The 27535-nt window shown below is 38.2% G+C and overlaps 3 protein-coding genes across 4 annotated transcripts in view; 2 read left to right on the top strand and 1 right to left on the bottom strand.

Annotated features, from left to right (window-relative positions):
* Nucleotides 1-997: 997 nt before the first annotated feature.
* On the bottom strand, nt 998-3387 carry LOC119691723 (odorant receptor Or2-like). The gene is made up of 5 exons (XM_038109797.2): nt 2438-3387; nt 2241-2340; nt 1925-2023; nt 1450-1605; nt 998-1244 (listed from the first exon to the last, which is right to left on the bottom strand). The coding sequence occupies exons 1-5, from the start codon at nt 3193-3195 to the stop codon at nt 1182-1184; spliced, it is 1176 nt and encodes a 391-aa protein (XP_037965725.2). The 5' UTR covers nt 3196-3387; the 3' UTR covers nt 998-1181.
* Nucleotides 3388-5069: 1682 nt separating this feature from the next.
* LOC105391763 (ornithine decarboxylase 2-like) lies at nt 5070-14581 on the top strand. Its single transcript, XM_048628329.1, is given in 9 exon segments — nt 5070-5524; nt 6158-6275; nt 6725-6856; nt 7237-7360; nt 12270-12311; nt 12313-12573; nt 12734-12859; nt 13199-13410; nt 13655-14581. Coding segments are annotated over 9 exon segments (1299 nt in total). The 5' UTR covers nt 5070-5343; the 3' UTR covers nt 13758-14581.
* Nucleotides 14582-14692: 111 nt separating this feature from the next.
* Nucleotides 14693-27535, top strand: part of LOC105391764 (protein tyrosine phosphatase domain-containing protein 1) — a 31089-nt gene continuing 18246 nt past the window's right edge. Inside the window, exons 1-5 of one of the 2 annotated variants that reach the window (XM_048628325.1) lie at nt 14693-14915; nt 22266-22448; nt 26024-26104; nt 26872-26987; nt 27395-27517. In XM_048628325.1, the coding sequence (XP_048484282.1) occupies nt 14797-14915; nt 22266-22448; nt 26024-26104; nt 26872-26987; nt 27395-27517 (622 nt within the window). In that variant the 5' untranslated portion in view covers nt 14693-14796. Of the gene's footprint in view, nt 14916-21088; nt 21222-22265; nt 22449-26023; nt 26105-26871; nt 26988-27394; nt 27518-27535 lie in introns of those variants that run through there. The other variant, XM_048628326.1, reaches the window with a different exon arrangement.

The following is a 27535-nucleotide window of genomic DNA, read 5'->3' as shown; positions in this document are numbered from 1 at the left end:
CAGAGAAGCCCCAAGCATAGTTCTCTCCATAGCACCTCTCTCATATATCATCTCTTATTAGATATAAGTATTACATACATCTTGAGAAAAGTTATGTTCATCACAATGAACTGAAATTGGCAATCTATCGATGTTAGCGGAGTTAATAATAGCGTTGCTATAAAGATAGAGAGTAGTTAACTAGTAAGGTTTAAGTAAAATGCAGATTATCGTTCGGAGATAAAAAATATAATATATTTTTTTTAATTTACGTTCAATCATAATTGGTCTTTGAGCCTTTCAACAAGGACGGATGGATGTTAAAATTTAATAAAACACGATGTGTGTGAGACAGTATAATTATGACAGGTATCGACGAAATTTATGTTTTATTTGAAAGGCCCATGTATGCCATTTATGGATGGAATATGATATTGTTCAAATATTTGCCGCGGATTCGCATCGTGGCACGAACCCGAGAGGTGAAATTTTGTATGACTCTGCTGCATAGATCCGGCTGAATCTGAGCGAGAGCCTGCGTTATGCATTACGGTGAAGGAAAACATGCTACATCTAAACCTGTACATCTATTTAGATTCTAGATGCGTACCCTGTACCCTAAGTGTATTCACTCAAAGCGGATGACTCGCCGAGTCACCTCTGACTACCCCTTCGGGAATTACAGTCGTGAGCATAAATGAATGTAACCAGATAGAATCGTTACCTAATTGTGGTACAGCAGCCCTCTGAAACTTAGTTTTTCGCGAGCTATAATAACCCCCGGGCCTATTATGTATGTATGATGTATGTACGGTCAGGTGCAGGGAGACCTGACCCCCCTCTCATAGTAACAATGTTTCTGAGAGGGGTCAGGTATTTCCCTTTACTGTACAAAACTGACGCGAAGTGGTTACAGCAATTCACCTCTGCCTACCCTACTTGAATAATCGTGAGTGTGTGCATAAGTTGTGTCATAAGTTGTGTGGTAATTAAGGGAAATAATTATTAAACTTTATTTACATGAAGGAAGTACCTTTTATTAAGCTTATAAGTACACTATATTTTTAAGCGTGGTAGAAACTGAATCAGGCATTTATCTTTTATTTTACATAATAATATCAACACTTGAGCTCAGAGTGCGAAGAATAATATCTGTGAAGCTTAATTCAAATCCTTCAACGACAGGAACTTATTACACCGAATTAAGATCTTGACACGGTCGTAGTACACATTAATTTGTAAAAGCTTATTGCGACTTTCAAAATCTGAAAAAAAAAATACGGATAAGTCTTGGATAAGTATATATATGAACATATGAAAAATACGTGACACGGCTCATCATGCTATGCGCATAGTGGGCGAAAGAAGCGCCGATGTAGGTATATGTATTAAAAAACATTACCCTCCTCCTTCGGCAGTCGGGTAAAACACCCAAGATCTGAGGAGAAAGTATTTCATTTTAATAGTCACCTGGATAAAAGTCGTGACATTAACTTCATTAAAAGGGCCAGCGTTATAAACAAGTTTCCTGTTGACCGTGGAGGACATGATGTAGACAAGTCGGCGAATTTCAGGACTCTTATCCACCCAGTCAGAGTCATACACCGCCGCGCTAACACACTGGCTCTGAAAATTTAAATTTAAATTACCGATGGTGTATGTTGACCAATGAAAGAGTTGTGTTATGTTATTAAAGAGTTATGTGGATTTATTTTATACTAGCTGTTCCCGCGAGCTTCGCTTCGCCTCAAATAGTGCCCAAACCTCTTCCCAATGAAATGACGCTGCAACAATCATCTAATCTGCTTTATTTTGGTACTTGCTAAATTTTCATGGTTCTAAGGTAGCGAGAAGTAAAATTTATGAAGGAATTTCGGTTAACATGACATCGTCCAAAAAATTATATGGGTAATTATGTTTATTTATAACCAATATAACAACCTACCTGGTGCATAACTTGGTGTCCATGCCAATAGAAATAGAAAACTTCCACTGTTAAGTTTAGAACTAGCTCTTCCGACGCCAGCTTGGATGACTTTTTAAGCTGAAATTAAAAAATAAAATTGTTACATCTGTTTTTTATCCTCGGATACTAAATTGACAGATTCTGAACGGTTCATCAACAGTCGATTGTCCGCCATCGCCATAGGACGCTGTGGTCATTCTAGTTATGCTAAGTTATGTGGATTTATTTTATATAAAGACGGTAACCTATTGTCCTTTAGGTATATGTCCAAAAATGTAGGAAAGAGAAAACTTACGTTTTGTAAACTGAATAAAACGAGGCTCAAATTTATAGAGGCCACCAGCAGATACATAAACAGAATTGATGACATTATTTTGTTCAGATTTTTCTGCATACTAAAAAGAAATATTAAAATTATATTATGTGATCTATCTTGGTTAATGTTTGTTTTTTTAAACTTATGCAATAAGAACATATATTATGCCAACGTACAAAAGTATGTCGGCGTATCGTTTGTAACAGGTAATTAAATTACGATACTGCGCCTCTTCACTATCCGTGTCCAGCGCTCGTCGAAACATCTCGCTTAATACTTCTATCTGTCCGGCCATGGCTATCATTGTCGATACACACAGGACGTTGAAAGCAAGCAAATATGTTACCGTGAAAAAAGCATAGAAAAACTGCAGTATTATGTACGGGTAAACATTCCACCTTCCCTTCAAAGGTTCTGTTGGCCAGAGCCAAAAAAATGTTATGTAAGTCGGATCTATTTCGTGTGATGTCTCCATTTGTATAATGACCATCAATAAATTTTCTCCATAATTAAATACCCATGTAGAGTAGGACAAAATGAGATATGCCCACGAGACACTATTGCCGTACTTAGTATATCTGTCTACAATGGGCTTCAAATGTTCATCGTTTTGTTGCCTAATCTCCATTTCCGATAGCCAGTTAAATGTTTCCATCCACTTTGGCAAGTTATAATAGTAAAGTGCTATCTTAGCGAGCCCCAAATGGAAAAATCCCGTTTGAAACATGTTTATGATAAAATGAAGTCTGCGATTAGTAACGAGAATGTACGCGATCTGGCTTACGAAAGCGATACACAGCCAAAATGGTAGGATGTAATCGACTTTCTTCAGCTCCCATAGACGAATAACCTTCAAATATACTATGGATAATCCCATGGAAGGGTAATTGGGATCTGTAAAATAAGCACCGACCCAGGCTGTGAATGATTTCATTGCATATAATTATTATGTAGGTATTTTTATTAGAAGTATTACGGTTTGAATCTCACTAAGTTTCGAGCGTGCGCCAAAAACTGTTTATAAAGTCTTAATTAAGTATATTGTTTACGTTTTTTACGACTTTTGCTATCAAAATAATTCGAGGATACCGAGGCATTTTAACAAAGTTACAAGCGACCGGTTTCGACTGACACCTTTTTAAACAGTGCGACAGAATTACTAATTATTATCAATATGTGAAAGAATAAAATAGGTAAGCATGTTATTTATTCAATGGCAATTTATTAAATAACTACTACAGTTGGTCTGGGAAAGGACAATAGTTTGGAACGTGTCAGTAATATGCCTATGGAGGCATATTATTGACATGGAGGAGGGGGCGTGAATTGAAGAACTGGATTACACGTGCATGACAGTAAAAATCCCATTAGACCTTAGATAGATACATTGATAATTCTTTATTGCACAAAAAACACAGAAATTACAACATAGACGGTACAATTGGCGGCCTTATTACGAAGAGTAATTATTTCCAGACTAGTTGATTTGTTTAGTTTAGTTATTATCATCAACCCTGTATCATCCACCGCGAAAAAGAGCGTATACATACAGTACACCTGAGTCCGCGTTTTTCTAGGGAGAAAAAGTTATATGCCGAACCGGAAGTCAAGCCCCGCTTCGCTACACAATCTAGCGAGCTTTGATGTATAAACAACTGGCCGATATTTGTTAGTAGCTAGGATGGTAGTACAGTCAGATTTATAAGTAGCTTTTATTAAATACCTTGCCAAACTCCCAAACCTCAATTTTTGAAAGAATGACTGTCCTTTGTTTGAAAAGGTACAAAACTGTATAGATTAGCTACTATAAACTCTTTCCATCTTATTATTGGTTTTTTGACATTCGAATCTTATACATATTTGATGACTGCCAAGGAAAATCTACTTTACTCACCAGACATAAGGGAACGTCAAAAATACAATAACATAGTGTAAAGTAAGGTCGATAATGAAGCTAACTGTACGTGTTTAGAAGTAAACAAGTAGATGTATACGTCGTGATCGGTTGTGATGATGATTTGAATAATTTTATGCTTATTCAAAAATTAGGTGCACTTATTATAACATAATTTAATCATATTCTTGTTAGCATGTCGAATATTGTAATATTCAATAACCAAAGATTAAGCTCATTACAATATAAGTATTAAGTATGTATTTATTTATAAGATGGTAAATCTTTTTGGCCGCAAAAGGAGTAAACATCTAACTATGTTTTGCAGAAGATTGTAAGATATTTATCAAAAATAAAATACCGACCTTAATAAAATAGGTTCCTATTTTATCTTTAACTTCTCTCCTCAACCAGAGATATGCCAACTTACTTGGCTAAGTCCTCAACTTATTGCACTACCCTATTACCTACTCTCTTCACAACACCTAAATGTAACTGAAAGAGAATGCTACTAGTATTAAGTTAACCTATGCTTAATTTATGTGCAATAAAGAATTTAATGTAAGTAATAAAATAATACTTTCTTTTGGGTAGGTACGGAACTCTAAAAATGTTTTAATTTATCACCATACTTACAGTATGACGTTATAATGTGCAACGCTAGATGAACTTGTATGTCCGGTTTCTCAGTTGATTAAATCTACCCATGCATGAACTTAAGTCCTGTTCACTGACAATTTCTGCCAGTCATAGCGCTTTAAGTTATACTTAATTAGCGCTTAACTTGAAGTTTTCAGTTGTGAAAACGACGGGTAGCCTTTTATTTTACGAGATAAATGTTAGCAATTACTTTCATGTCAATGTAGCAGTAATATATTCAAAAAGATAACACTTTAACGAAAATGCTCATTATAAGTAATCTTACATGAGAATCTTATTATGATTTACATAAAACCTACTGCTGGTTTTATTTTACAAACCGGTGAAGTTACTTCGGTTTAGTTTTATATTTATAAAAGAGTCGTCAATTGTTTTGGCTTTCGAACTACCGACTCTTTTTAATTGAATTTTAAATTGTTATTTAGCACATGTGGCACCCCTAATAAAAGTGCAATTTATTTAAATAATATATTTTTTAAGTACCTACTTAGTAAAACAACAGTTGTATCTACAGTTTTATCTTCTAAGATGATTAGGGGCTGTGATACAATAACTAGAACTCCCGTCCATCGGGATCCAAAGAGTGTTATAAAGGAGATAGTGGCTTCAGGCTGCCAAGAGGACCCCTTCTACGTGGTAGACCTTGGAGAGGTGGTCAGGAGGTGGCAGAAATGGAACCTTCTGATGCCGCGAATCAAGCCTTACTACGGTAATACTACCTAATACTGTATGTAGTACCTACCTAGTATGTAATTATATGTACTAGTATATACTATTACAGGATTTACAAACTTTTCAAATAAGAGGTGTTATTTTGATATTCAAAGAAAATACATTATTTTGGTACAGGATATGCCATAAGTTAAGTTAACGTTAGGAGGTGATGGAGCGGAGTGGACTGTATGTGGATGGTTTGTAGGCCCTGGGGGTGCTTGAAGCTCGTGGGAGTAATTAAAACGGGAATTGTGTATTGATCCGTGTATTTTCGTGTGAAGAGCAGAAACGGAAGAGGAAGTTGTATATAGACAATGATATAAAATATAGATGGATCCATAGACAATTAATGTTGCTAGCCAACAGGTGATAAAAATCTCACTCTGTTTTAGTTCATATTCATATAATGGACATAAACAACAACTTAAGTTCGGTTTTCACTTTGAAAGATTATTATACCCTATATTTCTTCTGAAGGGTCGCATTTAAGACCTGACAAAAGTTTTGCATCGCGCTCAATCACATCGTGCAGCCTTAAGAGCGAGCGCGACAGAGAATTTTTGCCACGTCCTATATGCGTCCCGTGCTAGCCCTCAGATCGATTCATAAAATACGATGTTAATTCCAGCTGTGAAGTGCAACAATGACATGATGCTATTGAAGACGCTGGCCGCCCTCGGCGCCGGCTTCGACTGCGCGTCTCAGCAGGAGATCAAGATGGTCAGGTCACTGGGCGTGAGCTCCGAGTATGTATGCCGTACTCGATAAAATTCACTCGAACAATTAAAAAGTTTCATTGACAATAGCAGCAAATCCAGAATGAGGCCATCGCCATCTGCAATATTAAAGTACATCAGAATATTACCAACTTAAATATTCGATAAAATTCTAACTTAAATGAAGAAATTGGTGTAATTTTGTATCGACCTTTTGTAAGTGGAACTTTTTCTTTGATCGTGATTGTATCATGAGCCTTCCGCATCCACAGTCCGAATATTTAAGTAAGGTACGAAGGTGCGTACCTTTAGGTTCTATTCGAGATCTCGTCCACTATTCTGTATTTATATCAACATCCAAGACTCGAGTAGAAAATATCTGTATTTAAAACCAATATCTTAATACCTTCGTCATAATAGTGAGGCAGGGTCACTAACCACTACACCATTCGTTCGTTCAATTCCTGTATCGTTTTCAGCCGTATAATATTCGCTCAACCGGTGAAGATGGTATCTCACATCAGCTACGCGTCCGCGGTGAATGTGGAAAGGATGACCTTTGACTCAGAGATGGAGCTGAAGAAAATAAAACAACACATGCCACATGCAAAGTGAGTGCTTCCCCTAACTTTAAAGACACCAGCGGGAATAAAAGCTTAGTTCCATATTCTTCAAGAACTTCTGATTACATTATGGAGGATTAATGCTGAACCTAACCTAAATCTTCAAGTGAAATTTATTAAAAATGTATGTAATGTATGGTATTTATTGCGGTTTCCTCACGGGTTTAGTTAGTGTTAGTGTGAACTGTTGTGAACTAACCGAAATAATGTTTTAAGTAGATAGAACCTAAATGGATGACTTTTAACGATAACTTTTATTCTCGACATGGTGGATAAAATTACACTCACAAAGGGAAAGTGACTATGACACGCTGCCGATCCAACAAGGAAAAATTCGTACAAGGTGTGATTGTATTAACAATTTACAGATTGGTGATACGCATCCGTAGTGATGCTCTGAAAGCTGACCATCCTCTTGGCATAAAGTTTGGCTGCGACCCCATCACTGAGGCGCCAAAACTTCTCGAAATCGCAGCTCAAATGGATTTACAAGTAGGTACATATATTTTTGCATTTTCAGTAGTAATTTTAAATTATCAACAGTGAACAGATTTGCATATGATTTATTTTCCATCTGTATAGAAAATGGTAAGCAGCTATTTTAAAATTAGAATTCACTAAGTACTTCAAACATTGACACTAATATGTATAGTGATATCACATGGAAGTAATAATACAACAGGAATGCGCACTCACCAAAATGATACAAACAAAAATAGACCTAACGAATTCACCTTAAGATTTATTATTGAAGTGAAAGAGGCCGCGAGCCGATAGAGAGGGTTACCACAGAGCCCTTCCTCTCTTTCTAACAATTGCCAGGATTAAGGTGTGAAAAATTTAGTAGATTTTGTACGAAGAGAGCTATGCAAAAAAAATATTAAATTAACTCATAGACTACTGTATATCATATCATTTTCAAAAACAAATTTATAATAAATCATTATAAACATGGGTAACTAAATCATTTAATCAAACTGTAAATATCTATGTACACAATACAATCTAAATAACTTATTCTAAACTTAAGAAAAATTATGACTAAAGGTACCTAGCCTAACTATAAACAAAAAAAAAGAAGAAAAAAAATAAAATAAATAAAAAATAAATAAAACTATGTGTCTTCGCTCCGGAACGCATCCGACGCAAAGGTCCCTAAGGCGCTGGCAGCGTTGCCTCGCTGTACAGCCAGAGAGATCCTCTGCATCAGAAACGCTCCAGAGCGGATGTCTAGCCCGCAGTCCCTCATGCGACGGCCTAGGCTTTTGATAAATTTTTTGCCGTCATGACCCCAGATTCCCGTAGTTTCCAGAGCCACGGGCACAAAGATATAATTTTCCATGAGGCCGCTATATTTGGCTATTTTCTGTTTGGCTGCTAGTTCTGCTGCGGCCCCAGGAGTTGCAATGGTGGATGCTACATGTGAAGGTGCAAAAGTGCAAACACATGTAGCATCCCACAGCAAGCAGCGCCCCTTCTCCCAAGGGATCAATGTGAGGCCATCTGGCCTTTTCCCGTCGTTTCTGCTAAGCCCCGGGGGCTCTAATATGGACGGGATATTTGCCGAAACTAAGGCTCTCCGGATGATATCATTGATGGCGTGATGCCGCGACAGCCTTCCCGCACTCCGGACGCAATGGAGACCGTGTCGTCCTTGTGCATCGACCTGTGCGCCACACCGACATATATGGGCCTCGCAGATTTTGCAGCCTAGCCTCAGACCGACAGCCACACGCAAAGAATCGTTATCTAAGAGGGTTCCCAGTTGTGGAGAGGGCATAGCATGTAGCCAAATACCCGCCTCAGGCTTGGAGACCGCCCGCAAGCGTGCCAGCTCTGCGCCGTTGCTCTCGTCCATAAGCCGGTCCAGACTTGCTCTAGATGCCACATCGTCCCAGCTTCGCTGGAACATTGGCTTTTCAGGTAGGTAACTCCCAGGGTACCGAGCCCGCCACGAATCCAAAGCCTCATCAACGAAAGGGATACGAAACCCATCACCATCAATGTTAAGAATATTAGTGACGAGTTCCGATGCCCCATGCGATGAGGCCAGGAATGCGGGAAGCTCGGTGTCCTGCAAGCGACGAATGCCTAAACCACCAAGTCTAATGGGTAACGCAGCCTGGCACCACTGTGGCCAAGACATTTCTATATTCAATATTTCCTGTAATATTTCTCTCAAAGCATTATCATAGAGAAGTGAATCGTCCTTGTAAAGCCAAACTGGGGCAGTGCGCAGAGTATAAGTGAGTTTTGGTATAGATAGGCAGCTGCGGAGGATTGTCAGAGAAACATGTGCTGACAAGTTCTTAAGGTGCTGTTTAGCTGTCAAAAGTGATTTGACTTTTTCCGATAACATTTCCGGAATACCTTCGGGAAAAATTGGTGCGCCTAAAAGCCTGAAATTGGACTTGCTTAGTACCCTGATGCCCGGTAGCATGATACAAAGCTCGTCCAAAACTGCTTGTGAAGGTTGTTCTGAACAGAAAAACAACTCGCATTTATTAGAGTCGACCTGAAGGCCCATCTCCCTCAGACCATCTATTAATTTTTTGAGGTCCTCAGTAACCATTTCCGGACTGCCCCCAATAGTGCCATCATCGAGATACCAGACATTGAGCGGAGAGCTCAGGGAGGCTACAACATCCTGTATGGCCAAGCTAAAGATTAATGGACCCAGGGGATCGCCTTGCTGTGCGCCCACTTGAGACTCCAACAGATTGTCACCGAAGAATAAATTGGATGGCTTCCAATAGCACTGGTGGAGAAATGGGTGCAGAGATGGGGCTCTATCTCTGACCTTAGTCAGGATGGTGTCCCTCTCGACCATGTTAAATGCATTGCATAAGTCAACTTTGACTATAATATTGTCCGGGTTACGATTTGTCATTGCAAAACATCTGGTGGCGTGGATTGCCGCCTCACAACCCATTGGAACTCCAAAACCCAGTTGCTTCGGCTGTAACAAGGCAGACATGTCATCCCTGACTGACCGGCAACAAAGTTTGGCCACCAAACGTCGAAGAACACTACCAATGGCAATGGGGCGGATACCTCCATCTTTCTTTAGCAGTGCGCAAAGTGATGCACCGTAAAGGTATGGGCATACCTCCCTGTTCACTACGCCCTTGAGCATAAAGTTGGCCAATTTGGTAAGGGAGCGCAGAAGCCTGACTCCACCATCACCAGCACCACCGGATGTCAACTCTTTTAGGTGCTCCGGCCTAAGACCATCCAACCCAGCGGCTGAGCCGTTGTGGAACGTTGCAATGGCCTGTGCTACGTCAGGAACATCCACCATCAGGTGTTCGTTGGTTTGGTTTGGCTCGGGGGGGAAGTCCAACCCTCGACTTGGAGATGGGTGTTTCAGTCGCAGAGCCGATAAGATGTCATCGTTGTTTGGGGCCAGAGAGCCGTCCGAGAACAGGATACGAACCGCACCGCTAAGATCACCATCGTGCACTTTGGATTCTACAGCCTTGTAAAATGGACGCTGGTCGCTAATTCGCGGCCTGTATGTTGCGCTAGGGGAAGGCGACGTGTCCGTTTCTCCGTTTGAGATGTTTTCCTTTACTTTAGAGGTAAGTGAACGGTTTCGGTCTTCGGACGAAGGGATTTTAAGAGATGAGTAGGAAAATGTAAGAAGCTGATACCAGTCCTCGGTATCATTATTTTGAATGCATCTCTCGATTATATGCGATAATTTACCTGCTGCGAGACTTCTAGCACCCTTAGGAACATGTTTCAGCACTCTGACATTTTCTTTTAGAATACGTAAATGTATGAGAGAAGGGGAATCGTTGAGGGGAGTTTGTTGTGACTGTGTTAATAAGCTCTTATGTAGGCGACTGATATGTACGTTTAAGCCACGTGGAACTACATAAAGCTTAGTCGAACCGGGGCAATGTGGGCAGACTGCTTTGCAGACACTATCTGTCATGTTTATTTCTAGCTTTGATAAAAAATCTATGGCATTGGTATAAATTACTAATTAGAGGAGTCATAAATTGTACAAACTTTAGTTGGCTCATAGTAAAAAGGTAAAAACTTAAGCTACATTCTGCAACGTTGTAATGTTCTTCAAGATTATAATGTGGTAGTTAGGCTTGAAGGACACTTCCTTCAGGGCCGCGGGCCGCACACTAACACTTCGTGGTAACGAAGGTGGGGGGTCACGGCACGAGTCTTTGATCAGCCGCGGGTCGCACACTAGGTAAACACTCGGCGCACTCGTAGTGCACTAGCACAAGTAGCACTGCTGCGTCCGCGGGTCGTAGGACGGTTCCGAGAGGTCAGGTAAATAAACTTGTGGGTAGGTACTTGCAGGATATTATAATTTGGTCATGTAAATAGCATTATTAACTGTATTTGTGAATTTTATTTATTTATTTTATTCTTTGACATGTTTACATTGTCAAGTGTCAAGTGTCAACATGTAATTTTATTTATATAATTTGGTATTTGTATGAATAATAATTTCATAAAAAATATTGGTAGTTTTTCTAAATACTTTACGACAAGACCGAAGTTGTCAAGATGACGGATGACGTTTATACTGTTGTGAGAGACGTTATGGTTAGGGTGACCATTCATTCGTACTTTTGAATCACTTTCCATTAATTAGGACCAGTTTCATTCAACTTTTTGTTTTATTTTACACCTAAGTATCATTAGGTATTATTGTGGCTGTTATCTTATAAGGCTGGTAAAGAGTTATTTTTGGTGATAGATATGAGTATTATATGATAATTTATCAAGCTTAAAACCGGCGGAAGCACTTAGGTTGAGATATATTTTTTGAAATCTTATGATTTTCATCAACTAGACTATGTAAACGGAGTAAACACGTTTTAGGTACATAGTTGCGTTTAATGTTAACCTGTTTTGACACTTTCTTGTCAACACTACACCCAACTTAATTTTATTTACTTAAAATTATATTTTCCCAAATTCGCAAGTGTTTATTATCGTTACAGTCGAACTATAAAGTCCTGACAATAAAGAGTGCGATTTTGCTAAGACTTTTTATCATTGTCAGTTATTTACTTACCTGTACATCGAATTGTTCGAATAATAGGTGACTTTGAGACCATCCACACCTATTCGCGACATAATAGATTAGAAGTGATGTCTCATGAATTACCTAAAATGATGGTCACCAAAAATAGAAAGAGATGGAGGGCTCCGTGCTGACTATCTCTGTCGGCTCGTTTTTTTGGTGCAGTGCGCATTCCTGTTGTATTATTTCTTCCATGTGATATCATGAGCCCTATGACAGCTGTGAAATCCTTACATTGTATCTATCATTTGTTAGTTTTCAAGGGAAAACTAACTTTATTTATCTGGCTTATGGATTTATCAATCAAACTCGACTAGGATGTAATTTATTGATTTTGGACAGGTAATCGGTGTCTCCTTCCACGTGGGATCAGGCGTACAGGAATTTTGAGTCATACGGACGCGCAATGCGAAGAGCAGCAGAGGTGTTCCACAAGGCAGATTCCTTGGGCCACTGCTGTACCTTATTAGATATAGGGGGCGGTTTCCCAGGAACCAGAGACAATAGTATAGAGAAGATAGCGTATGTAGTTAATAAAGAACTAGAAATGTCTTTCCCTGATGATGTTGAGGTGATTTCTGAACCTGGACAATATTTTGCTGCAGCCCCATTTACATTGGCGGTTATGGTTTACAGTATAAAACAAGTAAGTGCAAAATTTATATATTAAACTTTAATTTTGAAATCATTTAATTATTTTTTGTAAGTGGAAAATTCAGAGAGAGACCTTTGCCCAGCAGTGGGACACGAGAGGTTGAGAAAAAAATAATCTTTTTTAACTCAACTGAATAAAGTTCCTGTTTCAGGTGTCATGTGAGTATGAACATGAAGATGCGAAAACTTCTACTATGTACTTCATTAACGATGGTGTATATGGATCTTTTGGAGATAGAATTTACGATTCGAAACAGTACTTTCCTGAGCTATTGCAGGTAAATCAGATGTGGAACAGAGTTCGGTCCTAGTTAAATATAATTATGTAGTGGTCATACAAACGGTTGAATAAATAACCGAATCGCAAGTCCCTTATAATATCCCTCTGCAACTTATTCAGGTCAATACCGCGTTCTATTTTTCATTTATTATCGCTTTATATGCATTGACTGTACAAATTATACAGGGTGTTGCAAAAAGGGTATACTAAGCCGAAACCTACGTGTGCAGCATGTTGTAGGTAGCTTAGTAGGTATACTTACTTACCTTTTTTGCAACACCATATTCGGGTATAAAATCCATCGGCTATTAGTCCCTAACCCCTGCACTCCTCGCAGCCTCGCCCCAGCACCCCCGAACCCTGCTCCATCTGGGGTCCAACAGCGGACGCCCTGGACCTGGTGGTCCCTGCCGCGGACCTACCTCGCCTGCGCGTCGGGGACTGGCTGCTCTTCCGAGACATGGGTGCCTACTCCATGGTCCTGGCGAGGACCTTCAACGGGTGCCCCGTGCCCGCAGTCAAGATGTATTACGTTGAGGAGGAATTGTGGTACGGAGTGGATATATGTATACTTTATAAACCTATATGTATTCGTTGTGTTGTAGAGCTTCTGTGAGATGCTAAACTAATTGACTGCATCAGATTATGTTATTTCTGGAATCCACAGTATTTAAAGTTGTTCAGAATAATGGGTTCAGTTCATCCAAAGGCAATTCGCCACAGAATACTTGCATTATTGCACCCATAGTTTTGAAATTTAAATTGCAGAACTCGACGACCATTTTTGTTTCAGGTGTAGTGATCGTAACCTGATGATGATGAACTCCTCAGCTGCTGCGCCAATATTACTGGAACCCAATGACAAACTGATGTTAATAGAAGGTGTAAATGAATGATCTTCATTTATTTGCTTTCACTTTCCAATATGTATTGATGGTGATCCCTGATTTTCTTTGTTTATAGCTATGATTTACTGGTTTTAACCAACATTATTGTTTTTATAATACGTAAGTAGTATTATTATTAATTCTTCCATAAATTCGCATGATCTTACGTTTTTTACACCAGTAAATAAGTATAGATAGGATACACATACAGTGAGGCAAATCTTAACCTTCAGTCTTTTACATTGATCTGGAGCTTCACTGATTAAATTCTAGCGTGTATAACATTCCTTCTACTAGATTGCACCTACATTCATCTATATTATACATCATGTGTGTGTTATGTTATGATTTTTTTGTTTTGTGCACCTAAGTTTTAATGAAATCATGGAAATAATTCGACTTACGTAAGAGAGTAGTAATACTACTTAATTAAATATGTAATATCTATTCACTGTTTACAATATAATATATTGTAATGTAAGAAGAACATTTTATACTATAAACTTTGTAAAAACAATATTCGTCTTTTTATCCGGGTACACATTGCTGAAAAATTCTTAGCGAGAACCGAGGGGTTTTCTGTAGTATTATGTTGTGTAGTCAATAAAATCTCCTTGCACGCCAACCAGCTAGTAACTCCTTGGTCGTGATTGCGGGCAGTCGTCGCCGCGAAATTAAAAACTAAGTTAACGTATAGGTACGAAAGAAGATTGCGAAAGTAAACAGAAAAAGTTTTAGTAAGAAAAATAATCTTTTTCATAAACAATCGAATCGCTGAAACAAGAGTTCAAAGTTATTGTCAGTATCACTCTAATTTAACCCTAGCCGAAAATAAGGGTCTGTATAATTTTGGAGTGTTGTCTGTGTTTTTTAATGTATCAGCGGCAACACTTTTCTATTCATTTTTATTTGAAAGGAGATATTTTGACTATTAATTCTTAAATAAAATTGTAATTTCTTATTTTTCTCGTTACTTTTGAACTCTGACTTGCACAGCTCGTCAGATACTCAATGACGCAGCATAATAGGATAGTAAAAGCCTTCAGGAATGAATGGGACAGTGGGTGGAGGTAGGCCGCGGGCCGCGTGGCGCCGCCTCGGCTGCGCCCGGGGCCTATGTGCCAGGCTTTGCAGGCGGAGACGACGGGTCATGCCTGAAGATGATAAGTAAGTTGCTTTCTCTTATACACTCACGAGCAATGAAAAAGTTCCAGTGACGATAGCACCGAATTACTTTTAAACGGAAAAGGTTAGCTTAATTGACGCCGTTTGCAACATTGAAGTCCTAACATTTAAAAGCGCATCAGAATATTTCATATTACCTACCAACAAAAAAATTTGCTGTCGGCATTTTTGAGTGGAACTTTTTCATTGCTCGTAATTGTACTTTAAAATTTTGCTAGGCATCGATTGACACATCCTCAAACATTAAGGGCCCGTACAGGGTGACGTGCCGCGCCAATTTTGGGTTTTCAATGCTCTTCACACAGCACACGCAGTGACACGCACACATGTAAGTTTGCACAGTGGGTCGAATCGGGTCGATAAACTTTTACTCGCCAACTTTATTGACAATTATTTTCAAGTAGTGATTTGAGGGTAAGTTTAATTTTTAATTACACTGGTAAGCACCAGGAAAGAGTAGAAATTAATAGGGGTGCCACTTTTCTCCATACTCGGAACCCGATTAGATTTCTAAACAAATGTGGTATTTACTTGTAGAAAGGTAACTACAGGTATTAAAGTGTAGATAATAAGTTATACTAAGGGTATACTAAGCCGAAAGGGGATGACTCAAGGGGTCATTCTGAACAACTTTAGTTCTACGAGTTTTGCAAAAACGCGAAAAAAAAAATCGTTTTCCATGGTAAAAAGTCACGTGTCAACAAAGTTTCTATGATAAAGGTTTTTTTTTGGTTAATTTTTAAAACTCGTAGAACAAAAGTTCAGAATCAGTCTCACTTGTTTTAACCCGACTGCCGAAGGAGGAGAGTAATGTTTTTTGATTGTATGTATGTATGTTGTAAGTATATTTTTTGGTGGCAGAATAATATTTTTTCATATTTTTAGAGTTTCGTACCCCAAAAGGAAAAAAGCAACCGTTATAAGATCTCTTTGTTGTCCGTCTGTCTGACTGACTGTCTGTCACTGCCCTTTTTCTCAGAAACGGGTAAAGATATCAAGCTGATATTTCGCATAGATATGAGGAGTACCCAAAAAAAATTGGGGTACTCCCTCTCCCATACAAGTAAATTGGGGCTGATATTTTTTCCGATTATTTTGATGGTGTAGGTAGGGTATCGTTGAATAGGTCTTTTAATATAATAGGTATAAAAAAAGGTTAAAATATAATTATTTGGCTTTTACCCTTAAATTTGGGGACCACACCATAGACAAATCCTAATTTAAAAAATGATTTCAATAGATGGCGTGATTTTATGTTGGGTAACTCAGAATAAGAAGTGATGATATCTCAGAATAATAATGGTTAATGGTGCTATTCCGCTGAGCATCGAAACCGGTGGGACGCTAATGAAAAGTGGTCATGGAAATGCACCAGGGTAGACCCTGCTCCTAGAACAAGGCATGAGTTTGTGATTTGTGTGCGTGAAAAGCGAGGATGGAAACTTTGAATATTTTCTTGATTTTTTTATTATTGATGCAATAACATATAATTAGTATTATTCTAAGTTACCCACCGAAGTCACCCCGTGGCAGGTTGACTAGATAGGTACTTTTGCAAATCACGCCATATATCGTTGTTTTTATTAGTGGCTACTGTCTATAGAAGATATTCCGTCATTGACAATTTTACGTTACGAATGAATTTAGTAAACCCAGTAAACCTAACTAATCCAGAGGAAACCTAAAATATCTTTCTCTCTCTCTTTGAAAAACATACTTAATAGCCCAAACTCGATTCTATTCTATTCTCTGTGGGGGTGTAAGTACCTGCACCTGGCTCTCTCGAGTGGAACCTTTGTGCATATCCCCAAGGTCTAAACTGCCTTCCTAAGCTTGAACCATTTCCCACCACGCTGGTCCACTGCGGGTTGGTGGGTTCACATATCTAGATGTGCTAAATCTAGATATGCAGGTTTCCTCACGATGTTTTCCTTCACCGTTAGAGCGATGGTATACATTGTACTTAAGTTAAAAGAACTCATTGGTACATGTCAGCGCCGTGATTCGAACCCGCATCTCTTGCGTGAGAAGCGGGCGTTTACCCGACTGAGCTACCACCGCGCCCAAACTCGATGCTTTTAGCTATTAAATCTTTGAAATAAAATTCAGTCACCTCCGTGTTACTGCCCTCATCAGATTCTGACGAGACCATGCCTCAACCAGCAATAGACTGTGTTCATGAATTGTGTTGACTCATGAGACTGTGTTTTTGAATCCTAACCTAATCTTCCTACGTATTGTCATCACTTAGATCCATTCACTATAATAATAATAATAATAATAAATCCATTTATTGCAGGCATCAAGGGCCCATAGAATAAAATACACAAATACATTTTTAAATAAATCAAACAAAATTAATATATACTTTTAACATAACTTATAAACAAAAACTAACTAGCTCTAGCACTATTATCAGGGGGTTTCATTGCTACTATATTCCTGCTCCTCATCCCAGGGCCGTGGGGAGGCACGTCAGCTTTTTAAAGACATCAGCAGCAGACTAATAGAAGTCTCAAGGGACCCTAGGGCTGGCACTTACCTATCACAAAGGCTAAGCATCGCTATATAGCGGGGTAACGCGGCCAGCGTCTTGGGTACCCTACCCGACAGTGGCAGCGATCTGGCCAGCATCTTCTTTTTAGTTTAATTTTAATTTTATATTAGTGAGTTTTAGTTAGGCATTAATAATTATAATTTAATCAAGAAGTACCATGGACTTAACTAATAAAAAACATCATTTAATTTATTGAATATAGTATAAGAATTATGCTTCCTCAATTTCAAATCAAATTATGTTGGTGTCATAAAAGTTGAAAAAGTGCAATGACAACCAATGTGCAGTGATTTTGTGTCTGTACACAATTAGATCGCGAGCTGTCAGTGCCGCCTAAACCGACGTGACCCTTCTTTGGAGGCCACCGGCCGACTGAGTCAAACGTCGCTTGTGTTTATGATTTTATAACACAGAAAGCCGCCATAGATATTTGTATGAAGATTTGAGGGAAAAAAATTGCTCAAGTTTGGGATTAATTTACACAAAATAGGTGTGTGTTTATTAAAAAACAAGGTATTTAGCGCCTAGTCCAAGCATTTATCTTTATAATTTGATAAGAATCATATGAAAATTCTTGATAATTACGACACAGTTGTTACAATACGGGAGTGTGATTTACTGGTTTTTCGTAATTAATTTACAGTTATCCATAAGCATTTACTTAAATTCGAATGATTCAGCACCTAGCTAGACTCTTCGGCTACCTGTGTGATTATTTTCAAGGCTGTAGAGCATCATTTACTACATAATTCTATGACAATGCCAACCCTCGATTGCCTATTGCAGACCCTTAAAGTGATCTTCCGTAAAGCCTGAAATACGTTTTGAAGAAGGTACTCTTGAACGTACAAGTAGTTTGAAAACACTGAGCTATTCATAAAGAGCGCTGCTCCAATAAGCGCTGACTGCTATGCTGAAGGCCCGGTCTCGATCCCCGGAGGTGCCACATTGTATTAATTGTATACGTGAATACGATAACTTTCATAGTTTCATGCAATCTATAGGCACTACAGTTACTGCTTTCCAGAAAGTAAAAACTAGGTAATTATTTCGTCAAGCAACTTATTTTCATATTCCAATGTATATTTAGTACAAACACGTGCGTGAGCGGTGTCGTGACTAACTTTACTTGCGACTTCAATTTGGTCACCGGAAATGATCAAAGGTTATTTTTGAGGGTGCTTAATGTATTTTTTTTGTTTGCACGCTAACATGTTACAATTTGGGAGATTAGCCGTAGTAATTTTGTACCCACATACACTTTAAACCTTAAACAAAAATAATCACATACTTAGTTCATTCATTTTTTATGAAGTACCTATACCTACTTACTTTAAACAGCCTGCGGCTTGCAAACTGATAAGTACTGATGACTGAAATTTTCACGATGCTAGAAGTCCATCTCTAGTCCATCCATCCAAAGGTTGTCTGGAAGAGATCGCTATAAGCGATAAGACCGCCTTTTGTACCCTAGTTAAGTGTCTATGTAAAATTGTTAATCATTTCTTGGTGTACAAATAAAGAGTACTCTATCTATCTATCTATCTAAGTCCAGTTTAATAATGATAACCTTTCCGCTTGAATAACGTTAGCATGGCATTCCCTAAACAGGGTGAATCTTTCATAGGTGCACATCCGGTAGTATATCACAGAGTTTTTCATTCTGAACAACTACTGTTATGGAGACCTTAGGATATTCCCGAAAAATATATCTACTCCCCATACACAGTGTCACGTAAACAACCAATTTTTGTATGGGGAAGCATCTTTTTTTTTCGTTAATATATCCCAAGGTCATTATAACAAAAGTTGTTCAGAATGAAGTGCTCTGCAACATACTTCCGGATATGCACCTATGAAAGACTCACTCTGTATTTTAATCAACTTCGAAAAAAGGAGATTTGTTCTTCAAAACATCATAATTTGTCTGTTTTGTCATAACCCCCGTATTATATAGAATACACACTAAATATAACTAAGTACAATAGGTACAATACAATAAAAATAGTTCTGGTTAAGTAACTATAAATTCTCTGGACTTAACCAGGATTAAATTTAGTCTAATAAGGGAGTAAGGGTCTAACTATGTAAACAAATAAAAACTTCGCTTGTTTTGCCCATGTTTGTGCAGTTTTTTTTAAATATGGGAATGAACTGTACTACTATTAAATTATAGTTTTAAAATAAACAAATTTGATAAGTACTTAGTGTAATGAAAAGCTAGCGTGCATAAGTGGGTCCGATGTCAAACGGTATCTACATCTACAGACAGTTGACACTAACTACGTAATACAGTGATAGCGTTGTCAAAAAACATGAATTTATTAAAATATGTATGTATTACAAATTTAAATACTATTTATAAGTGTAAACTAACTACTATTATTATTCAATAGAATGGAGACAGATGAGTGACAAACGTCATACTTAACAAAAAAAAAACGTAAACGTAATTCTGAAATTACGAGGTCAATCGAAAACTCCAAACGATTAAACTTTTAGGCCGTAATCAGGGTGAAGTAAAGAGTATACAGTACTTTATGCTCCATATCTTCGAATCGCAGTGTACGTAATGTAACTGCCAAGTGCATAAAGTAAGTACACGTGTCGCTCTCGATATTTCTGTCACATTAAAATAGTAGTTATATTATTATATTTAGGCCATGTTTCACAATGTCTGGATAATGGCTAGCTGCCGGGTAAAATACATGCTGTCACACTCTGTCATTATTTTTTAGACAGTGACAGCATGTATTTTATCTAGCAGGTAGCCACTAACCAGACATTGTGAATCAGGGCCTTAAAGTATTATTATTTGACGGTCGAATGGCGTAGTGGTTAGTGGCCCTGACTGCTATGCCGAAGGTCCCGGGTTCGATTCCCGGCTGGGGCAGATATTTGTTTAAAGACAGATATTTGTACTCGGGTCTTGGGTGTTGATATTTATATTTAGTATCTATCTATCTATCTATGTATTTGTGTAGATATATCAGCTGTCCGACACCCATAACACAGGTTCTGCCTAGCTTAGGGTCGGGAGTCGGGAGGCTGTGTGTGAGATGTCCCCACATATTTATTTATTTAGAAAACATTTATTCAACACATAAACAGCAACATTATCAACACACATTACAATTTAATACTTAATCTAAACCTAATCTACTGTTAGTAACATCATCATATATTATTTCTAGATGTGCTGGATCTTGCTTACAACTAACCAATTTAAGTTAAAAAATCCACCACAGGTTTCGTCATTAAAATATAAAATTACATAATTTCATCCGCGACATGCTTCGTCTTTTTTTATTTATTTTATTTTATTTTATAAAACTATTAATTTCTAAATAAGTACTTACTCCAAACAAGGCTTTTTTATATAAAGTCAAGTATAAATACTTTAATACCACTATCAAAAATAAAATTGTAACAACTGATCAATTCAGAATGCAATATCTAGCTTCAGCCACACAATATTCTCTATTCACAAGTTTCACAATAATTTCGATCGCGCAAAGTTTATGAAAGGTCATTGCTGACGCTACCGTCGAGGCTTGTAGCATTAACCTAATGCATGTTTTTTTTTGTTTATTTTAGTCCACCCGAGTGTAGTGCCATTACAGCCCCAACACGGGATAGTTGGGTGTCATCATGTCTTATAATAACAGCAAAGATCGGAGGAAATCTAGTGTTAATTTTGTTAATTTTCAGCGCTTTCATTTTCTAGACAGGTATGTTTGACTTATGGACGAAAACCTTATACTTATCTGATTGCAAGATGTTTCATTTCGATCTTGATTTTTATTAATTATCAGAGAATTCAAAAACGGCTTACAATAAATGTACTTACAGCGAAAAGCGGGTGACGCTTGCGAGTCACCTCTGACTAGTCTACCCCTCCGGGGATTACAGTAGTGAGTATAATATGTATAGGTAATAAGAATAAGTACCTATCATAGAATAGTTTACTACGTTGAACGCAAGGAGGTAGGTAGGTAGGTACTAAGTAGGTGTATCACATAGGTATGTTCCATAAGCGCACTCTGTCAGCCTCTGACGCAATCTAGCTATCGAACCTTTCACAACACTGACCATGATAGCCATACTCCGGTAGAGTAAACGTGTTCTTAGTCTAGCTCTACCTAAGAAGACGAGGAGCTACTTATGTACTTAAGTTATGTAGTTACACAAAAGGATCTACTCGGATCCACTAGATAACTATGACCACGATAAGTCGTTGGTTGCGGCTTAAGTTGTGAGTCAGCCGTTGCGGCCAATTTATGTTAACGGGGAATTTCTATAATGATATACATATTGTATTGCTTTATCGCTGCGGCCACTGGCCAAGTTGTGGTGGTCTAATGTGGCCGGATCTTAAGGTTCAGCCCATGGCCAACTAGCGCCGCCAATAAAAAATATATCTTAACTTCCGTTTGAAAGTGTTTTTCCAAAACTGCCACGTTTTTACACCCTCTACATTCTAAGATTTATAAGTAGGTATGTCCACCAACCCGCACTTGGCCAGCGTGGTGGACTAGGTCTAAACCCTTCCTTCATTGGAAGGAGACCCGTGCCCCAGCAGTGGGGACGTAATGGGTCGTGATGAGGTACTACTGGGTATTGGGAGGTAGGTTCTAATTAAGCATGAAGAGGGCGTGAAATGTGTCAGTTTTGGGAAAAATGCTTTCAAACGGAAGATAAATTATACTTATGTAAATTTTTTTTCACTGTGCTAGTTGATCTTACATTTCACCTAAAATAATTTTCCTTCCCAGGAGCCGCGAGTCCCGGCGCCGCATCAACCACCCGCCGCCTCCCCAGTACAGCGCGCTGGGGGAGCGGGTCCGGACCGCAGCCCCCGCGGCGCTGCAGTGCGCGCTGTTCTGCGGCGGCGCGCGCTGCCAGTACGAACGGCCCACGCACCGGGCCACGGCCATACAGGGACTCTACTCGGATTGGTTAGTTTATTTACAGCTACCGTATCACCACCGATCCGTACCACCACTGACACATTAGCAATTAACAATCCATAAGCAGCATTATTTAGCAAACCTCAAAAAAGTTCCGTTTTCATCCATTTAAAATCCATACAACACTACCATCCATAATCAAACTTGCTAACTACATTCTCGTCCTGAGAATCGAACCAGTCTTTTATTATGTTCAGGAACTTAGGAATAATTTTCTTCGTAGGTAACTTAAAATTCAGTCTTAAAATATGTGAATTTCTATTTCACATTCCATTATGAATTTAAATATTCAGAATGTTTTTTTATTATTCTCTCAAGGCTAGCTGACGGTGGCAATACGCGGAACTAAGGTATAATTAAAAGCTGTAAAAATTATAGGAAAAGTCGTAAAGCATTTCGTCCATAAAGTTCATGCAGGTGCTTTAATAAATTATGAATTCATATAAAGTAGGTACAAACTAATTAATCTTGATCAAAAAGCCCTAACTGTTACTGGCTTACTTTTTAAGACTACTTACTTAGTTTACATTTAATACAAAAAATATACCTACATATTACATAGGTAGGTAGACTTTAGACTACATTTGATATACTTACAAAGATGTTATGTGTACTTACGATAATATATGTAAATATAGATCAAGTTTCCTTTGGCATTACTTAATTAATTACACGTCAACGGCTAGACGACATAGAGCAAACAACAACCCCCTGTCATCACCCAAACAAGCCCAAACTCAATTGAGTGTAAATAGTGTTATTTAATATTAATAAATGCATGCGGGTGAGTTGGTGAAATGTGACTTCAACGCTTCAGTATTGACTGAAAGCTTGACTGCAGAACTTAGATATTTTATTTATTTTATTTTATTTTATTAGGAAAGCTAACAGCATGTTACACAAATAATTAATACATGAAAACAGGTATCTTAAAGCTAATGACAAGCTTTCACAGATAAATGTACAGAAGTACCTACTTAGTAACATATTAAAAAAGCGCACTTAAGTTATTAAATATTTTAGTCTAACACATCTAGATAAAAAAAAAAACAAAAGAACAATAAGAACCACTTGAGTAGATATGATTAATTAATTAATTAATTTAGCCAAGTTGTTGAGTTGATGCTACAAAAGTCCGAATAAAATGAGTTTTAAATGATTCAATGCTACTACTGAAGATGTCAAGATCGATTTCGCTGCACAGCCTGTTAAATGTACTACACGCTCTTAGTATATAGGAGTTTCTTCTGTAATTAGTGTGAACGATTGGCACAAAGAAAAGTTTATTCATTCTAAATGATCGCGCAGGTGCATAAATATTAATTTTAGAGAGTAGATCAGGACAGTCGCTTATTCCTCTAACAAGCTTTATGAGGTAAATTATATCCGACACGGTCCTACGCAGGTGAAGTGGCAATAGATGGAATTTAATGCATCTCAGATTATAATCCATACTGTTTGGAATACGAAACTTAAATTTAAGGTATCGTGTAAATTTCCTCTGAATTTTTTCAATCCTATCCGAGTGAATGTCGTAACAAGGGTTCCATACCTGACAAGCGTATTCTAGATTGCTCCGTACATATGAACAGTATAGCAGTTTGACTGTCTTCATACTTTTAAATTGTTTAGAAGATCGCATAATACTTAATTAAAATTGTGTTGTGTCGTGTGATCGTGTGGATACGCGCATTCAATAGTTTTTTTTCACGAATTTCCAAAATTCGTAATAATGAAAAACTGAGTATACACGAGTATAATACAGGGTGTTTTCAAAGCAGCTATCGTAGGTCGGCTATCATTACGGCCACTTGGGCCCGGTAAGTCGCAGCGGTATAGCTCTATGGTGGACATATTGAACCATTCGGCGAGGTTCTGTAGCCAGTGGGTTCTTCTACGGCCAGGTCTTCTTTTGCCCTGTATTACACATTATGTACTTATACCTAACAAGTCACGAAATCGTAGGTACAGGACGGTCAGAGTGGAAATCTACACTTCGAGCCCTATGTCCCGGATTAGGGATCCCAGGACCTGATGATGATGATTATACTTAACATAGAAGGAAACCACAAGGAAACGCATTATGTTTGCTAGTGCCGGTACCTACATAACATGGCGTAGGGGCTGTATTAATGACCCACACTGTTCATTAATAATTAAGACGGTCGACCGGCCAGTAGCACGCCACTTGTAGCCAGGCTCAGTGAACTTTCACCCTTATCTCGATCGTCATAATAGCAGTTGTCGTATGTTATGTTTTTTTTTTCAGTTTTAAATTTGAGCAATAAAAAAGTTCAAGTGACAGCAAATTACTCCCTACGTCTGCAATATTAAAGTAACATTAATTTAACAGCGCACCAGAATATTACCAACTAAAAATGTAAATATTGAGATTGAGACACGGCGAACAAGTTATTATTTTATCTAGAAATTATTTAGTTAAGTATATTTTGCCGGTATCCGCGGTAAATAATTAGGTATTGTGCTATTTCATACCTAATAACACACTGGTCCAATTATTACTAAAAACAAACAGGTAATTATTCCTAGAAAAAACCTGCCAACTCACGTGCTAGTATTAAGCTAACTAATTTAGCGAACATTTCCTTTAAGCCATTAGTAAGACAGCGTTTTCATAAAGGTGAGCCAGCGGTGCCTATAGGAACAGGGCGGAGACCAAAGACCACAAAGACTGGTCAAGTGCAGGTCAGACTCACCTATTAAATTTCATTTGATTGACCCGCAATTCCCGTGGGAAAACATTTTAAGGCGAAGTGAAGCTTGCGGGAATAGCTAGTGTTTTCTTAAATTATAAAGTAAGTAACTTACTAACTATATTTTCACCACCGTGAGTGACCAACCATTGTCTACCTATCGCTCTACTGTTTTGCAACGACACGATTACCCTAATATAAGATTAAAATAATAAATTCAACGTATTTACAAAAAATACAGGCTTTAGCAAAATACATAGAGCAACGCGTACCTACTCGGGTGGCAAAATAACACAAGAAAGAAAAGCCTAACCTCTTTCACTGGCCCATTCGCGTGACTTCCGTCGCGCCAAGCATTAATTATGTTAATTGTACAATAATTTCTTTTGTCCTTTCTAATATTTAAATAAAACGTCCCCAGCTAATATTTTTCAGCCTTGTACGATGCGGCAATATGTAAATCAGCCGAGCACGTGTTAAAATTATATGTACTTACCTAAAGTAATAGGTAAGCTACATATTTCGAATAAATTTCCAAGAACCTTGGTGCATCATAGAGGCAGCTTAGCTTAGTCGACCATTAGGTACGAACATTATGTTGATGTGTACCTATGTTGATCCGTATTAAAATTCCGAAAACAAAAAGTGAAATCTTTATCGAAATCACCTAAACATTATAGTCGCAATTTTCGTATAAGTAGGTACTTACTATAAATCAAACGAAATAATAACAGACGCTTTTCTGTTTCTTTTTTCAAAATCCATATTTTAAGGCTGCGTCAGGCTGCGTGTGCTTCAAAATCCACCCTATCCTATTTTCACTACCTACGTGTGTTCGTTTCATTTCAGGATCACGGACGACATACTGGCGATGGCGCGGCCCAGCACGGCCAGCATCGCCGCCCGGAACATCATACAACAGTTTCACAGGTGAATTACATACAGTCATGAGAACATACGAGTACGTGTGTATTCATACAATGTACATAGGCGCTGTTGGTCGTCCTAACTCCTAATAGAACGCGAATCGCGATTTCCGCGCGAGTAAACAGAATTTCCAAAAAAATATCAGAAATTATGACACTGTAAATCTAAGCCCGAAAAAAAATTCGAAAAAAATATACTTGTCATTTTTCATAGAAACTTCGGGCAGCTTGAAAACATCATCTGGCAGTCGGGTTGCCCACTTAGGTACCCGACAACTCTCTCAGAACTAGTTTGCTTGTTTTGGGGTCTAGCACTAGGCCAGCGTGGACTAGGCCTATATACAGAGTTTTGCAAAAAGGGTATAACTGTTTAACAATATTTCCAGGTTCCAATATTTTTCTAATCTATAACACATTTTTGCTTTATTTATTTAATTCTTTAATGCACCAATATAAACAGAATATAGCAGTAGTTTTAGTTACCTATAGGTACAGTGCTCCAAAATTGATAATGCGCATAGAAATCTTTGACAGATCGGTTGTTTTCGATTATGTGACACATGATTATGTGACGCATAGAAATCTTTGACAGATCGGTTGTTTTCGATTATGTGACACATGATATTGACTCCTATTTCTTTCGAACAAGGTGCAAAATACAAGTGTTTTTTTAAGGCTCTTACGATTTAATGATTCGGGTGTGAAGATCTGCATGTGCATTATTAATTTTGGACAAGTGTACCATGGTTTCAATAAGCCCCTCGTTTTCAGTTGGGGCATCCGCACGGTGATTAACCTGCAGACTCCTGGAGAGCACGCGAGCTGCGGGCCTCCGCTCACGGCGTCGGGGTTCACTTACGAACCGGCTGTCTTCATGTCCAATGATAGTGAGTATGAGTAGTCAGCAGCCAACATGGGGAGCACGGAAGGTCATTGTATGATTTGGGAAATGTCTGTTTTATTTATACATATTTGAATGGGAATAAAACATCAATGCCAGTTACAAAGCAAGTAAAAGCTTTCAAACAAAGCTGACAGAGCTTATTTGTTATTACGTAGGTACTTACCTACTTACAAGTCGTACAACTTTATTTAAGTACTGATTATATTTTTTTAATCTACCTAATCTTGGCATCTCGATCTTTTATTTACAAACGAAATAATTCCCTAAATTTACATTAACATACAGTCACACAACTCGCGTTGTAGATAGCTAAGTATTAGGTACTATTTTTTTTAAATCTAAGCGTAAAATAGTAAGCTATACTTTACCTACTCTTGTTTTGATTCCCAGTATACTACTACAACTTCGCATGGGAAGACTACGGGGAGGCCAGCCTCAGCGGTCTCCTGGACATGACCAAAGTTCTAGCATTCTCCATACAACAGGGCAGAGTGGCCATACACTGCCATGCGGGTGAGATACAATACATAG

This window comes from Plutella xylostella, chromosome 20, assembly GCF_932276165.1.
Source record: "Plutella xylostella chromosome 20, ilPluXylo3.1, whole genome shotgun sequence".
Classification (NCBI taxonomy): domain Eukaryota; kingdom Metazoa; phylum Arthropoda; class Insecta; order Lepidoptera; family Plutellidae; genus Plutella; species Plutella xylostella.
This window is presented reverse-complemented; position numbering and strand designations above follow the sequence as displayed.

Excerpts from the sequence above, each read along its gene's own strand:
- LOC119691723 (XM_038109797.2), bottom strand. The coding sequence starts at position 3,195 with ATGAAATCATTCACAGCCTGGGTCGGTGCTTATTTTACAGATCCCAAT. Across the intron at positions 1,606-1,924 it reads GACACCAAGTTATGCACCAG|AGCCAGTGTGTTAGCGCGGC; the intron begins GTAGGTTGTTAT and ends TTAAATTTTCAG. Across the intron at positions 1,245-1,449 it reads ATGTCACGACTTTTATCCAG|ATTTTGAAAGTCGCAATAAG; the intron begins GTGACTATTAAA and ends TTTTTTTTTCAG.